This window comes from Haliotis asinina, chromosome 6 (assembly GCF_037392515.1).
Source record: "Haliotis asinina isolate JCU_RB_2024 chromosome 6, JCU_Hal_asi_v2, whole genome shotgun sequence".
NCBI classification, from domain to species: domain Eukaryota; kingdom Metazoa; phylum Mollusca; class Gastropoda; order Lepetellida; family Haliotidae; genus Haliotis; species Haliotis asinina.
The window spans coordinates 69,067,820-69,081,986 of NC_090285.1; the positions used below are offsets into that span (position 1 = coordinate 69,067,820).

The 14,167-nt window shown below is 40.5% G+C and overlaps 1 protein-coding gene across 2 annotated transcripts in view; it reads left to right on the forward strand.

Moving 5' to 3' along the window:
• LOC137288247 (AT-rich interactive domain-containing protein 2-like) overlaps nucleotides 1-14,167 on the forward strand; it is a 46,357-nt gene that overhangs the window by 26,502 nt on the left and 5,688 nt on the right. The window contains exons 6-18 of one of the 2 annotated variants that reach the window (XM_067820708.1): nucleotides 1,889-1,956; nucleotides 2,285-2,357; nucleotides 3,077-3,156; nucleotides 4,957-5,033; nucleotides 5,443-5,524; nucleotides 6,124-6,220; nucleotides 6,487-6,696; nucleotides 7,145-7,315; nucleotides 7,522-7,627; nucleotides 7,820-7,954; nucleotides 8,319-8,437; nucleotides 10,408-12,913; nucleotides 13,392-13,527. In XM_067820708.1, the coding sequence (XP_067676809.1) occupies nucleotides 1,889-1,956; nucleotides 2,285-2,357; nucleotides 3,077-3,156; nucleotides 4,957-5,033; nucleotides 5,443-5,524; nucleotides 6,124-6,220; nucleotides 6,487-6,696; nucleotides 7,145-7,315; nucleotides 7,522-7,627; nucleotides 7,820-7,954; nucleotides 8,319-8,437; nucleotides 10,408-12,913; nucleotides 13,392-13,527 (3,860 nt within the window). The remainder of the gene's footprint in view (nucleotides 1-1,888; nucleotides 1,957-2,284; nucleotides 2,358-3,076; nucleotides 3,157-4,956; nucleotides 5,034-5,442; nucleotides 5,525-6,123; nucleotides 6,221-6,486; nucleotides 6,697-7,144; nucleotides 7,316-7,521; nucleotides 7,628-7,819; nucleotides 7,955-8,318; nucleotides 8,438-10,407; nucleotides 12,914-13,391; nucleotides 13,528-14,167) is intronic. The other variant, XM_067820709.1, reaches the window with a different exon arrangement.

Here is a 14,167-nt window from a genome sequence, read left to right on the forward strand (position 1 = left end):
TTATTTACAGACCACCGCCATATAGCTGGAATATTGCTCAGTGCAGCGTAAAACTAACCTCACTCCTAGCATTGTTGGTGTTAAGCACATAAACATTGAGGGAAGGCATTGAGGTCTTCTGTGATGGAATACAGTATGAATATTTAAGGAATCCAGAACTCAAGCAATCAGTTTGCATTACAGTTGAAGAGCATACCTCCAAACTCATGCCTCATGTGTCAAGAACAATTCTCTGAAGCATTTTTCTTTTTTGCCATCCCTTAGAATTATCACATCTTGTGAATGTTGCCTGTGCATAGCTCATCCTCTCCTTTCAACTAATCATTGGGAACTTACACAGTCAGGTTTTGCATGCTGTTTGTGTTGGCAGAATATTTGGTGGTTCACATCACAAGTAAGACCTATCTATCCCAGTAGGAAGATGTGAGCCAGTAAGACTGGGCCTTGTACATCTGAGGGGTAACAGATCCCTGGTGTCAAGTCATGGAGGTGGTATACTGCCTGTTGAATATTTTCACTCCTCAGCAACACTGGGGCATATGTCATGGATGAGTGAATTAGAATAGCAGGTATTATGCAGAAGTGACACAGATTGAAATTGTTTGCCATTTTGTGAGGGTGTTTACTGATCGAGATCTTGGATTGAGATTGTTGTTCTAGCCAGTCTAAGCTAAGTAAACTTATCCTCAGTACTTTTCGTTGCACTGCACCACTGAGTCTAACAAAACCTGATGGAAGGTCGCGTCAGGTAACCTTTGAGATTGACCAATCAGAACATAGCTTATCAAATCGCGAAAGTGCACATTCGCACATACCTTTTGAACTTTTTATCTAGAAAAGGTTCGTACCCGAACTATTCCGAATGCTACTTAGTGTACACACGCTTCCAGGTGATGCAGACGGCGTATGTACAACCATGGCAACAGTGAGTAAACAGTCACCGAAACAGTCATTGGTCACTCAAAGGTTACCTGATGCGACCTTCTACTGCAAAAGTATGGACAGATATGATAGAGCAACTATTTGAAAAGGAAGGTTATGAATACTGCATATAGATGAAGTTTAGGAGATGTGTAGGCAATTAGGGTCTGCGTTATATGTACATGAGCAATGTCACTGTTGACAAATCTCAAGCTCCCTCGTATTAAAAAGGCAACACTCCTATTTTTATTCCATTTTGTCTCCACCAGTAGAGATTATTTTTAGCCTCTGGTGTGATATCTGGCCCTCATGTGTCTGGGTCCAGTGAGAGATATGTGCTCTAGATAAAAAGTCCTGTTGGACAGAAAGGTCAAGTTCAACATATGGGCAAATGGGTCAATAGTAAGTAGGTCAAAGATAATGTAAAATTTTTAGTGTAGCTTGGAGAAGATAACTTAAACCAATAGATGTGAGTAAACCTGTCAAGGTCTGTCTTCTCTCACATGGACAAATCAGAGCAACCAGACTTATTCATCAGTTCTTCGTGAGGAAACATGTTTAGTTTCAACATGGTCATTAGTTGTCCAAATTGGTCAATATCAATTCAGTCACTTGCATGAGATTTGTGGAAGCAGGTGATACTGAGTGCAGATCTTCAACTTCTGAGAATGATTTTAATTTTGGTTTGGACAGTTTTTGATGACTTTAAATTACATCTTCTAAATCCTTCAAAGGGCACTGAATATAAGAATCATTTCACTATGGATCAGGTGTCACAAATCCTCACAAGTGACTTGAAACCTGAAAAGATATTCTTGTAGCTCAGTTGGTCCTGAATCCAGTCTCTTCTCGCTCTCTGCCAGTTTTGTGTTCTTATTGTACATCTGTTACCCCAGCCATTTCATGTTAATACATTGTGTTACTGTTCAGTTTCAGTGAAAATATATTGGTGATGTTTCTTTTTCAGATACCTGTTGTTTAGAAGACCTTTATAAGTATGGATGGACAAAACATTGTAAAAGAGATTACCTTAGGGTATGTTGCGTCCTTCTTTGTCTCTCTCAGGGGAAATAAATATGCTCAAATCACATCAACTGTGGTTAAATGACAACCACAGTCTTCTCTAAAAAACAGTAGTATTTATTCTGTAATACATCTATTTTATTTAATCTATGTCATGTTACAGCTAACTTAAACAGGATGTGACATATTGTTTTGATAATCTGAAATGTGTATATTCTGTAACACCACCTCAATCCCTGGAATTAAACAGTTTTCTCATGATATTTTGCTCCGTCAGAGTAAATTAGCAGACATGAATGACTGGATGATCTTTTGAGATTTATATGAAATTCTTTTTCAGTTTTGGTATGAATCTGTGCATGAAGAAACTGTGAGAGAACTTCTATTATCAAATGGTGCAGTATATGATAGAGGTGAGTTTACATGTTTTGTTATGAAATGTATTCAGTGCAAGAAACTAATTGTAGCTGATTTATATATACATATTGTTGCAGGAAGATTTTAAGCCTTAATGGCAGGTGTTTTATATGATTTAGACATGCTCTTTAAAGAAGGCTATTTTGAGTGAAAAGATGTATTAACAACACCAAAACATATGTCTAGAAAGTCAGAAATTCTCTTAGTTTGTAGCAACGCCAGCAGTTGAATATACTCACTGGATGTAAGGCATTCAAATTTTGTCTTTATTAGATGAAGGTCATTCAATAATATGATCATTATTTGCATAAAATATGGATATTGTTAACCATTGTGTTTGTTAATGAGTAATGGAATCCCCTTATAGAATTTTTGTTTGCTGATTGAGTAACAACAACCAGACATGGACTTTTTGGACTTTGCACTTCATATCAGATTAGAAACATTAGATTAATCTTGCTTATAACTGAATCAGTTGCAGTTAATTTCAAGCATCCATACTCCTTGCATCATGTATCTTATGATTCTTACAAATATTTCTTCCCTTTAAATATGATGTTTTGATGTAAACAGTGTGTATTTTTCATAATGCCTTCCTAAGCAGAAAGGACATTGTTTCAATCCATTTTGTTCAGTTGCTTGCTTGTATTAGATTCATTGATGTCCATTTGTAACATTTTTTACCACAGCCTGATTATAATTTTCTTCTTTGCAGACAAACTGTGTGGGTCTGAAATATTAAACGTGGGTCGAGATCTGGGCATTTATGATAAGGAAGGTCAGCGAATCACACAGGTGGGTACAGCCAGCCAGCTGACGCATGCAGTTCTTTCTAAATGGGAATGGGCGGTGGGAGTAGTTTAGTGGTTAATGGTCACAACCAATGAATCATAGATATTTATTAAATGCATTGCTGATTGAGAAAAAACAAATAAACAAAATTATAAACGTATAATCGCAAATCAAAAGTGCAATATTTTGTACCTGGGTTTTACCTCCCTCAAAACGAAGCAGCCACGATACCGAAGCCAGTCAGAGCCGGTGGGTAACGAACTCAAGTGTAATGAAATTTTTTCATTGGCCACTGGTTCATTTGCAGATACGCTTAGCTGGCTCTTTTTGTGGCTTATACGCCCGATAGGTGTTAATATTCAAATTGCATGATTGAAATTGTGAATTGCATATTGTCATTAACAGACAGGCAGGCAGACAGACATATAGGTGTCAATAAACCAGACATTGAGGTTTCTGACTGACAGAGTATGCTTATCACAATCAACCTGTTTGGGACTATGTAATCAGCAGCAATCGTCCGTCCATACGTCCCATTTCTTGTTCATGCAATATCTCATGAACTGTGGTACCCATTGTCTTCAAATTTGATGACAGCCTATATTGGGGGAATGTGCAGACACCAGTCGATTTGGGTGATGTTGACCTTATTTGCAAGGCCACCGTGACTCTTTGACCACTCTTTAAACTCTTGATAATGCGATATCTCATGAACTGTTGTACCCAATGTCTTCAAATTTGGTGACAGCCTACATTGGGGGATTACGCAGACACCAGTCAGTTTGGGTGACCTTGATCTTATTTTCAGTATGACAACGACACTTTGTCCCCTTATGTTAATGCAATATTTCTTAAAACGTTGCCACTAATGTCCTCAGTGTTGTCAGCAGCCTACATTTGGTGATTATCCCGACACCAGTCATTTCATGCATCTTTTGTGTGAGCAAAACGTAGTGAATATGTCATAAATATTTCCTTCGTCATTAGCTCACACCCTCATACTCTAAGCAGGCATACTGTTTCAAGCTCTGCGAACCTTTTCATTGTGCATGTGTTATGAACGCAGTGCAACATAGCTGTTTTAAGCTCTTTTTGCCCCGGTGTGCTTGTCGTAAGAGGCGACTAACAGGATCGGGTGGTCAGGTTTGCTGACTTGGTTGACACATGTCATCGTTCCCAACTGCGCAGATCGATGCTCATGTTGTCGATCACTGGATTGTCTGGTCCAGACTCGATTATTTACAGACCGCCGCCATATAGCTGGAATATTGCTGAGTGCGATATAAAACTAAACTCACTCACTCACTCACACTTTTTGCCCCGGCACTGGGGGAAAATGAGTGAATCGTTTGTGGTCAGATTTCGTGGACTTTTAAATCTTAAGGTTTTTTTTTTCAACTTTATAGCTTGAATTGGCATTTTTGATGATTTGTTTTGGTACGTGCATACTGAAAGGTATCAGAATCTGCAAGGTGTCTTTTACAATGCATGTGACCTTTAGGGCATTTGCTCATCATGCCAGAGACCTGGGCCCTTATTCTCGAAATGTGCGTAGCCCTAAGATTTTGTAACATTGATCGTACCCAATGTGTTATGAATAGGCCTAAGAAGTTCATAGTGCTACGAACATTCGAGAATAGCTAGGCTGGTTTCAGTTCCCCTTTGGAGCACAATGTTTGAGCCTATTTCTGGTGTCGCCCACTGTGATATTGCTGGAATATTGCCGAAAAGAGATCTACAACTCCCTCCCTCCCCTCACTTTACATAGTAACACCATGTGGCATTGTGTTGCTTGTGTTGCAGCTGGCGGTGCTGTTCAGGAACCTCTCCTTTGAACAGGCAAATCAGGAGTACCTGGCGGGACATGCAGTAATCTTCAGGTCAGTTTACAACCAATTTGTCTTGCATAGGAAGTTATGACCAAAGTTGCATGTAACTTTGTTTCATAACTTGGAATAGTTTGTTGTGGGCTGTTTCTTTTCTATGTGCAGGCTGAGTAGGGTCCTCCTATTTATCGTCATGATGGAAGATATGAGTTCCAGTATGTCTGTCTGTAAGGTCAAATAGGATGGCAGGATGTATATGTGAAGTGTGAAATAAGCCAAACCCCAAGGCTGGTTACCTGGAAATGTTACTAGCCCAAAATGGATTTAAACCAAGGTATGATGAATTTGCACAGATGTATAGAACATCTAAAGATATTACCAGACTCACCAAACTCACTCACTCACTGATATGTATGTAATATGTTTGATTGTGAAGTATTTACTTAATGTGGACTTGTTTCAGATTTCTGATGCTGTGTATCCATAGTTCATATGGAAGCTTGGCACAGCTTGCTCTGGACACACTTGGCAATGTAGCAGGAAAGGTAAATACTGGCCAGTGATCATACAGTCTGGATATATGTCAATATGTTGATATAGACACAGTCAACACTGTCTGTACTTTTCATTAACCCCATGGAACAATGCCAGGCTCGTTAAGTATCATTTAAGGTTAAACTCAAAGTGCAAATGTTTTCCCCAGCAAGATTGGAACTGCTGCTACTCTCCGATTTATAGACAGACGCTCTACCACATGGCCACCATGCCAACGAATTATGTAACTTCATTAATTGATCATCTGCATTGTAATTATCCGTCATTTACAGTATATATGTGAGAGGAACACAACATTTGGTGTTATTAGACAATGTAAAACCATCAGGGTTGGGAAATCCCTTGGGGCTCCTCCCTTTGTGATTTCCCTCCGCCTAGGGTTTTACATTGTCTCGGAGGCATTTTTTCTTCCATACTGAAAAAACTTCACTATCTGATGATTCATACAGAATTCTTCTCCGCCACATTTGTGTGATGAACTGGTTGTGTATTATTTCTGTGAATATTTGTGTAATTTACCTCTTGGTGGAATATTGATAACTGCTTGAGATTGACTCACTGTTTCTGACATGAATGTTCTTTGTTGCAGATGAAGCTGAAGGCAATGGCTGAGATAAATTCCAAGGCACTTTTGGACCTGATAACGAAAGGATTACATTCAGAAGACAAATTCTTTGTTGTGAGAGGTAAAATCATGTATAGATGCAAGTGGACAAAAATGGAAATTAAGATTGTTAAAGGACTTTGGAGGTTTCATTATTGCTGTGTAGCATTGAACAAATGTAGGTGCATTTAGAAAGAAATTGAAGAAACTAATGAGTGCAAATGGAGCAAGACTTGACGTGAGGACTAGCTGAAGTAGCTTCTTGAGTCTCCAGTTAATATGGGTTCATGTTTTGGCAGTAACTTACTCATGCCTTGTCCTTTAGCTTTGACTTCTGCTGTGTTTCAGCTCTGGAGATCCTTGGCAAACTGTGTCAGCTGGAGGAAAATGAAGTGATTGTATCTGATCGTCTACAGAGTAGCACATACGAGGATGTTTGTCGCCTCCTTACAATCCATGACATCCAGTTAATTGTACACACTCTGGAGACTCTGTACCAGCTGTCTGAACTGGGTGAACAGACCACAACTCGTATTGCTGCAGTCAAGAGTGCTGTTGGTAAGTCCTGCTCATTTGAACTTGGTTTTGGACAATGATATCTTTGTGATTGTTCGTTGTTTTTGTTCAGTGTTGGTGTCAGTATTGTGAAATCTCTGATTCACATGGTTGTAACCTGGTTAGTGTCAAACCCATGTTCCCTAGTTTCACAAATCATCTATAACCTGCATTGCTTTGAGCTGTAAAATCACTGAAATGAGATACCAGGTGTGTAAGCAGTTCACACTAACTTTGAGGTTTTCTTAGTGTGAATCTTGGATTCTATTCTCATTCCACAAGCAGGCAGTTTGTATGGGAGAAATTTATCTTAGAGGTAACTTTATGACCGAGCCATGGGCCAGAGTAATTGTGCCATTGATGACTTCAAATGGAGATTTAACGGTTATGTGCATTCAAAAATACTCTTGAAGTTAAGTGCTTATACCTTATTATGTGTTTTGCCCCACAGATTTGCTGATAGGTTTGATAACTGTGGAAGCTCAGTCATACGGACCTAATTCACTGATTGGCATCAAGGTGGTGGAATATGTCCCTCCACCTGACACCTCAAACAAAGTGCCGTCAGGAGAGTGCTCATCTGTTTCCATTGTTATGCAGCCTCCTGGGACACCTGTGTCAAGTAAGTTGACCTGAAATGCGTTCACATTTACATGTGTCCATGTTGAGATATAACCACAAGTAGATAAAAAAGCACTCTCTCAGATGTCCTCAATGTAAGTAACATTTTACAGCCTAATCAGTGGTGATCAGTAAATTTTGTGTTTCTCAACTTATCCAGCCATCTTCTCTGGAAACTATTTGACCTGTGTTCTGCTCTATTGACAGAATCAACCGCAGTAGCTCACAGTACACCTCCCCGACCTCCACCACCACCTGCAGAGTCTAAACAAAACAACCCCTGCTCAGACAATGAGTCCACCACTTGCAACTGGTGAGTAACACACCTCAGGAACCTTTCCCTCCCTCTGGAATCAGATAAAATTTGTGTTGTTACATGATAAGTCATAACTAGCATGGCAGGGATGTTTGTTCTGAGTGATATCATTAGTTGGTGTGACTGTTGGTTTGTTGATGATCCTATGACTGGTATTTTATAATGGCATATATCTTTCCACAATTTCAGGTTACAAGCCACTTACGAGACCCGTCGAAGTGGGAAAGTGATTCAAATGGATCTGTTGGCAGAGTACCTTCAGTTCTGTCGCAAGTACTCTGTACCTGAAGTTCTCACTTCAACAGACTTCATGCACCTTGTAAAGTAAGTTTAGATGTGCCTCATTAACTTTTGGATATGTTTACCTGTCCGTATTTTCATGAGCTTAGTGAATTGTAACACTCTAGGGGTTCATGAAGGAGACATACATGCAAGGCTCGGGGAAATAGCTGAAAAGGATAGGAAAAACAAACTTTGCTCTTCATTCCATCACAAAGACAATATTGTTTAGCTCAAGTAACAGATAATTACCGATATGTTGTAATGTTACAGAGAGTTAGCTTGTGGCAAAAGGTGTTTGTCAGGATATGGTATTGTTATCGGGGCAGCTGCATCACTTTATGGAAACAAGATTGTATCAGTTAAGTGCTTTTATTCTGAAGCTCAGTGTCCTCTTCTATATTTGCAGGGTTGTGTTTCCCCAGGCTGAGCTCACCAGTAAAGATAAACCAAATGGAGAGAAAGAAATCTGTTTCATTGGTTTGGCTAAGAGGACCAACCCAAAACCATTTGCCATTACTCATTCAGGTAAGAAGCATATATTAGACTGCACTTAGCTTGTTCTGTATAAGGCTGAACATCCTGGGTGTGTTCCTAAGGTCGTCAACACCATATATCCAGCAGTGAAGATTTCATGTGCAGCGCTATGAGCTGTCCACCAAAATCTACCTGGAATGCTGTAGTGTAACTGGGATGCTGTTAAAACCAGTGTTCAACTCAGTTCACACTCATTAATCTTACACAACAGCCAAAGATCAGATTTGTAATTATGATTTGATAAATCTCTGAGTGAGGACCTGAAGACATCTCTGTGGTGTGAGTTTAGTTTTATGCTGCACTCAGCAATATTGCAGCTATGTGATGGTGGTCTGTAAATAATTGAATCTGGACCAGAAAATTTAGCGATCAACAGCATGAGCATTGATCTGCGCAGTTGGGAACTGATAACGTTTCAACCAAGTTAGCAAGCCTGACCACCCAAGTTGCATGGGTTACTGTAGGCCAATATTCCAACCCGGATTGTCATGGGTCTGTCCATGAAAGGTAATGCCAGATGATGTAAGAAAGAGTTCTACAGCCAGTCTTACAATAGTAGAGCTTCTGTTTTAAGTTATTTCAGTCCCCATTTCAGCATTGGAATGTTATAATGAGGTTATCACACATTTCACCAAGGTATGGACCCTGCTCCAAAGTGCCTTTTCTCTTATGAAGTGACTGTGGATTGGATGGTCAGGCTCGGTGTCTTGCTCAAGGACTTTGTTCACCATATGATATCAATGACTTGTGTTCTGCTTCAGCCTTAATTTGGTTACATATCTGCAATATTGCTGACCATGGATTCATTAAGAAGCAGACAGAACGCCTGTTGTCTGTTAATGTACCTTGAACTTGAATGATTAAAAAACACTAACAGTATTTTCAAAGGGTTGTGAAATTATTCACAAGCAAACATTGTGTGTTATTATCTAGTTCCATTATAGATCCATTGTTATGCTTCTGGCTGTTAAGTCACATTTTGCTTTGAATTACACATTATTCCAGTTTTCAGTATTTCAGTCCTGTCTCATAGATTATTTGAAACATTTCAACAAAAGACAGTTACTCTTCAAATTCTGGCCTCTTACTGCCAGCTGTGTTGTTAGCATTGAGCAGAAGAAGTTGACCACCACACTACACTTGCATGGTTCAGTTGCTTCACTCAACCACTGTGTGTTCTTGTACTAACATGGGTAATGGGAGGGTCTGTTTGGGAGGAGGAATTTGTGTGTTGCTCATTTTGTCACGAGCATCGGTTGTATCATTGTTGCATGGTTTTTTTAAACCATTGTCTAGTAGCCTATATCTTTAAAGATTCTCAGTTAAGTTGGGTGTGTACAAGTTTTGCTGAAAATGTAATTAACTTGATCACATTTCATGAACATTAGGCTAGTATTGGCTAGTATTGGAGTTGTTTGAAACTATTGAGAATATTGGGCTTCAGTAATGATATAAAGATAACTGAGATAATGCACTACAAACTTGACACAACTATCTTAGAAGCCGTATTTTGTCAGCAATATTTAGTAAATTGAGTAATTTGAACAGATCTAACAGATCTTGTGTAGTAGTGATCGCTTTTTGCAAGCTGCTCTTCAGAGTGGGTACACAAACTGTTCACAGAGAAGGGTTCATGTTGCATGTTGGATGTTGTACACCATGTCATGTGCTGTTAATGCATGTATCAAATTCCAAAGCTTTTTCACTACTTCCTTCATAACAAAATGACTGTAGACATATTGTTTGGCAGACATTTGTTAGATAATATGTACTTTGAGGAGTCAATATGATGACTAACCGGGTTCCACAATTTCATTTCAAGTTTCTACCTCACCACATTTGCATGCTGTTTTCTTAAATTGTGTTGTATCGTGAACTAATCATTTCTAGATTTCTTATTTTTAGTCACATTTTAGTGTTTGTGTGTTGTGTAGCACTTTTCTTTTGTTTCTTGCTTTCAGTTCCTAAATCCCGTAGTGTGACTGTCAACTCACTTCATGGCTCGCCAACAAGTGCTAACACATCTCAGGTAGACTTAACTCAAACTCCCACGCTCCGACAGCGTCTGATGGAGCCCCCACGGATAGCTTTACATCAACAACTTGTTAATGCAGGTACTCGCACACCAGGACAGAAGGATGCAGGCAAGGTTCAGACACCTACAGCAAAGAGTAAAAGCAAGGCCGCCATGAAGACGTTAACAGCTGCAGCTGGTGCTCAGACACTTGAAGCTCCACTTCCAGTGGGGGCCCTACCCCAACCAAACTTGCCAACACTCAAGCCCAAATCAGTCCTTCAACAACAGCTGCAGTCACCTCTTTCTGGTAAAGGCATAGCACCCAAACCTGGAGATCAGGCTCTAGTTCCAGGAGTGGTTCCTGGGATGCCACAAGCACCTCAAAACTTCCCCACTATTCACAATGCCTTGCAGGCTGATGGAAAGTCATTGTCAAATCTGAGTGAGTTGCCATTAGAGGTCTTACAAAAATCATCAGATACTAATCTAATCAAAAGTTTGCTGGCAAGAAAGCTTAGTCAGAATATGGTTGGCCGTCACCCTCAGCCAGTACCTAGTCAAGATCCTTCATCTGGCAGTGCCAATCCCTGTGTTGACCTGCAGGGGCCAAGCCCTCTACCAACCACTGACATTTGTGTCGGGCAGCAACAACAGTTTGACACTCCTCAGACTGCACCAGAAGTGGTCACACATCATCATGAGTTTGTACAGCATAATAATCATAATCCAATTTCACCACAACCACAACCAGAATCTCCCCAGCCTACATCAATTCACCAAGTGCCACTCGCCCCAGCATCCCCAGCCGCACAACAACCTAGTCAGTCACAAAAGACTCCTACAACAAATTCAAAAACAGCCAAGAGCAAAAAAGGTCCTGGTAGTCCTCACCCATCTTCCCCAAAAGCCAAATCCCAGACCACCTCCTCTGGTTCCCGCCCTTGCTCACCTCGTGCTGCCTCCCCACGGTCACAGCAGGCCTATGAGCTTGAGGTGTGTGGTGAAGTGGAGAGAGCCAAGGATATTGTAAAGTCAGGTGCTGAAGCTTTCATAGAACGTGTTGAGAACCGAAACCTGCAGCAGTGGCAGAAAGTTCAGAAGTCTTTGCCTAAACCGTCCGCAATCTTGATGCCTCCCGAAAACACGGACTCTCAATCTGCTGAAATAAATTCTGTTGCAGTTGATCAGACTGAAGTGAATTCCAGTAGGGCAGTAGCCAATGATATTGTCAGTACTTCTTCCAATGTTGTGGCCCCGAAAGATGTGTCAGATTCCATACCCTCCCAAGAAGACATTCACAGTAAAGCTGAATATGTTTCAAATAACCAGAACATACCAAGTGATAATATTAACAGTGATACAGCAAACTCTTACACATTAGAAACAGTGGGGAATCATTGTTCAAAGGAAGATATGCTGAAAACAATCTCTAGAGACAGTAAAGCAGTGTGTGGTGTGGTGAAGCAGGATACTGCTCCACAACCAGTGATGAATGGCGGTCTGAGCTCCCCCTTCAACCGGGACTCTGACTTGCCGCCATCCCCAGTTGACACACACAAGGAGGCACTAGATCAAGACAAGGTTTTTCTTAATGGTGTGAATGATGTAAAGGATGAAATCATTGATGATTCCATACAAAAGACCTTAACAAAAGATCAGTTGTTAAAAATTGTGGAAAAAACTGGAAAGTTAAATGGAATTGTCCATCATGTTGGGAATGGAGACCATATCCGTGAGGAGGAAGATATGGAGGTGGGGGGTAGTGTGGGTGTGCAATCCAAGACTGGGGGTGGGGATGAACAGAGGGTGCCTCTCCCTGGGGAGCAGGTTAGGTTACAGGCCCCTGGGGTGCAAGGGGATTCCATCACTCAGGGCATGAACGGCAACAGTGCATATATACCTGTGACAGGTGATGCAACACACATTCAGACCACTGTGAATGAAAACAATGTTTGTGTTTCTGTGACTGTTACAAAGGCTGAACTTGATAGCTCTTCACAAACACGTTCAGATCAAAACTCAGATGTTACCAAGTTGTGTAAACAAAACCATGAGAAGGTTGAAATTCCCATGGAAAAACTGGAACAAAAAATTTGTGATACTCGTCATGTCCCGACTCCAGAAACCTCTCGGGATAGTGAACTGAGCTCTGATAGCTTTGCTTCCTCCACAGCAGAGTCTGTGGGTGACAAACATTCCACTATAAACATGACAAGCGGTGTCATCATCACCACCACTAAAGACACTGCACTCAAGGCAGCAGCTGTACCATTTACAGCAACATCTACAACTGCCTCCATCAATACCAAGGCTACAGGGAAGCCCAAGCCACGCAAGCGTAGTCGCAGCAATGCTAGCAACACCAGCACCAGCAGCCAGGAATCTCGAAGCTCTGTTGTCATGGTCCCTCTCAGTCCAGAGTATATGTGCGAATGGAATAGCTGTAAAAAGTAAGGATTCTTTTAGAATTCTCTTCTATGATGTCTTCCTCCTGGTAAAGAGAAACTGTATTTTAAGAGAGGTGGGATTGTCAATTTGTCTCAGTTTTTTTTATTTTTTGTAGAGTTACTTCCCTAGGCCATGCCAGAATTTTCTGATGACACATTTACTGTGATCATGATTATTAGTGTGTCAGTGCCAAATCTGTGTAGTTGGGTTCCACTTTTGGAGGTTATTTGCTCTTGAATTGTCACTGCCTGTGATATGACTGTTTCACTGTTCAAATTGGCAGTAAACCTGACTGAATCATTTTGCTGTGTACCTGTTGGAAGTGTGATGTTAGGGTTGGCTGAGAAACCATCCGAGATATTTCTACTTAAGTTCTCATACTACAGCCTTGTCAACCTCAGCATATGTTCTTGTATTCAACATGTCAGCCATGTTTCATCGTTCAAACTTTCACATATTTCTTGTTGGTCTCTTGAACAGGTGCTTTGATAGTGCTCGAAGTGTGTTTATCCATGTGAGTCGCACACACATTGATTCTGACACTGATGGCATCTGTTGCTGGCTTGGCTGTGAACGATTAAAGAGGAAAAGATGGTCACTTGTCACACACTGTCAGGTGAGTTTGTCACTGCTTCATCCACTCGCCCAAACTAGCATAGTGATAATGTCAGGCTTGGCAAACATAGTCTTGTGTCCTGGGGCTCCTTCCACGAAACAACCTTTGAAAAAAGGTTAACCTATTAAAATGTGCCCTGTCTGTCATCTATGCACATCTAACTTTTCCCAAGAAAAACTGTGTAATATTTCTTCACCAAACTTGGTACATAGCTTGGTCTACTAGTGTACTGATGCTGTTGGGTAATTTTGAATTCTGATTAAAATATTCTGGCAACAAGTTTGACTTAGACTGAAATTGGTGGTAGTTTTATCAGTCCCCATGAAAAATGACAAGAAGTCTGAAATATCAGTGTGCCATAATGACCTATTTACAACTGTCAAATTGCATGCAAATTACAGCAGTTTTACCAGAGGTAGTCATGCTAAGAAACATGTCAATGTCAGTCATAATGTTTTAACCTCAAGGGGCCCAATTAGGGTTGCAAACATTGTTAATTCAATTACTTGCCAATTGTGTCCCCAAAACTCAGTCATTATTCACAGCATTCTTTGCAGCAATCGTGTTACACTAAAAATCACAGGTCTTGACCTCAAAGGGACCCATTTCATTTTTATTGTCAGCGCAGGTTCATATTAAC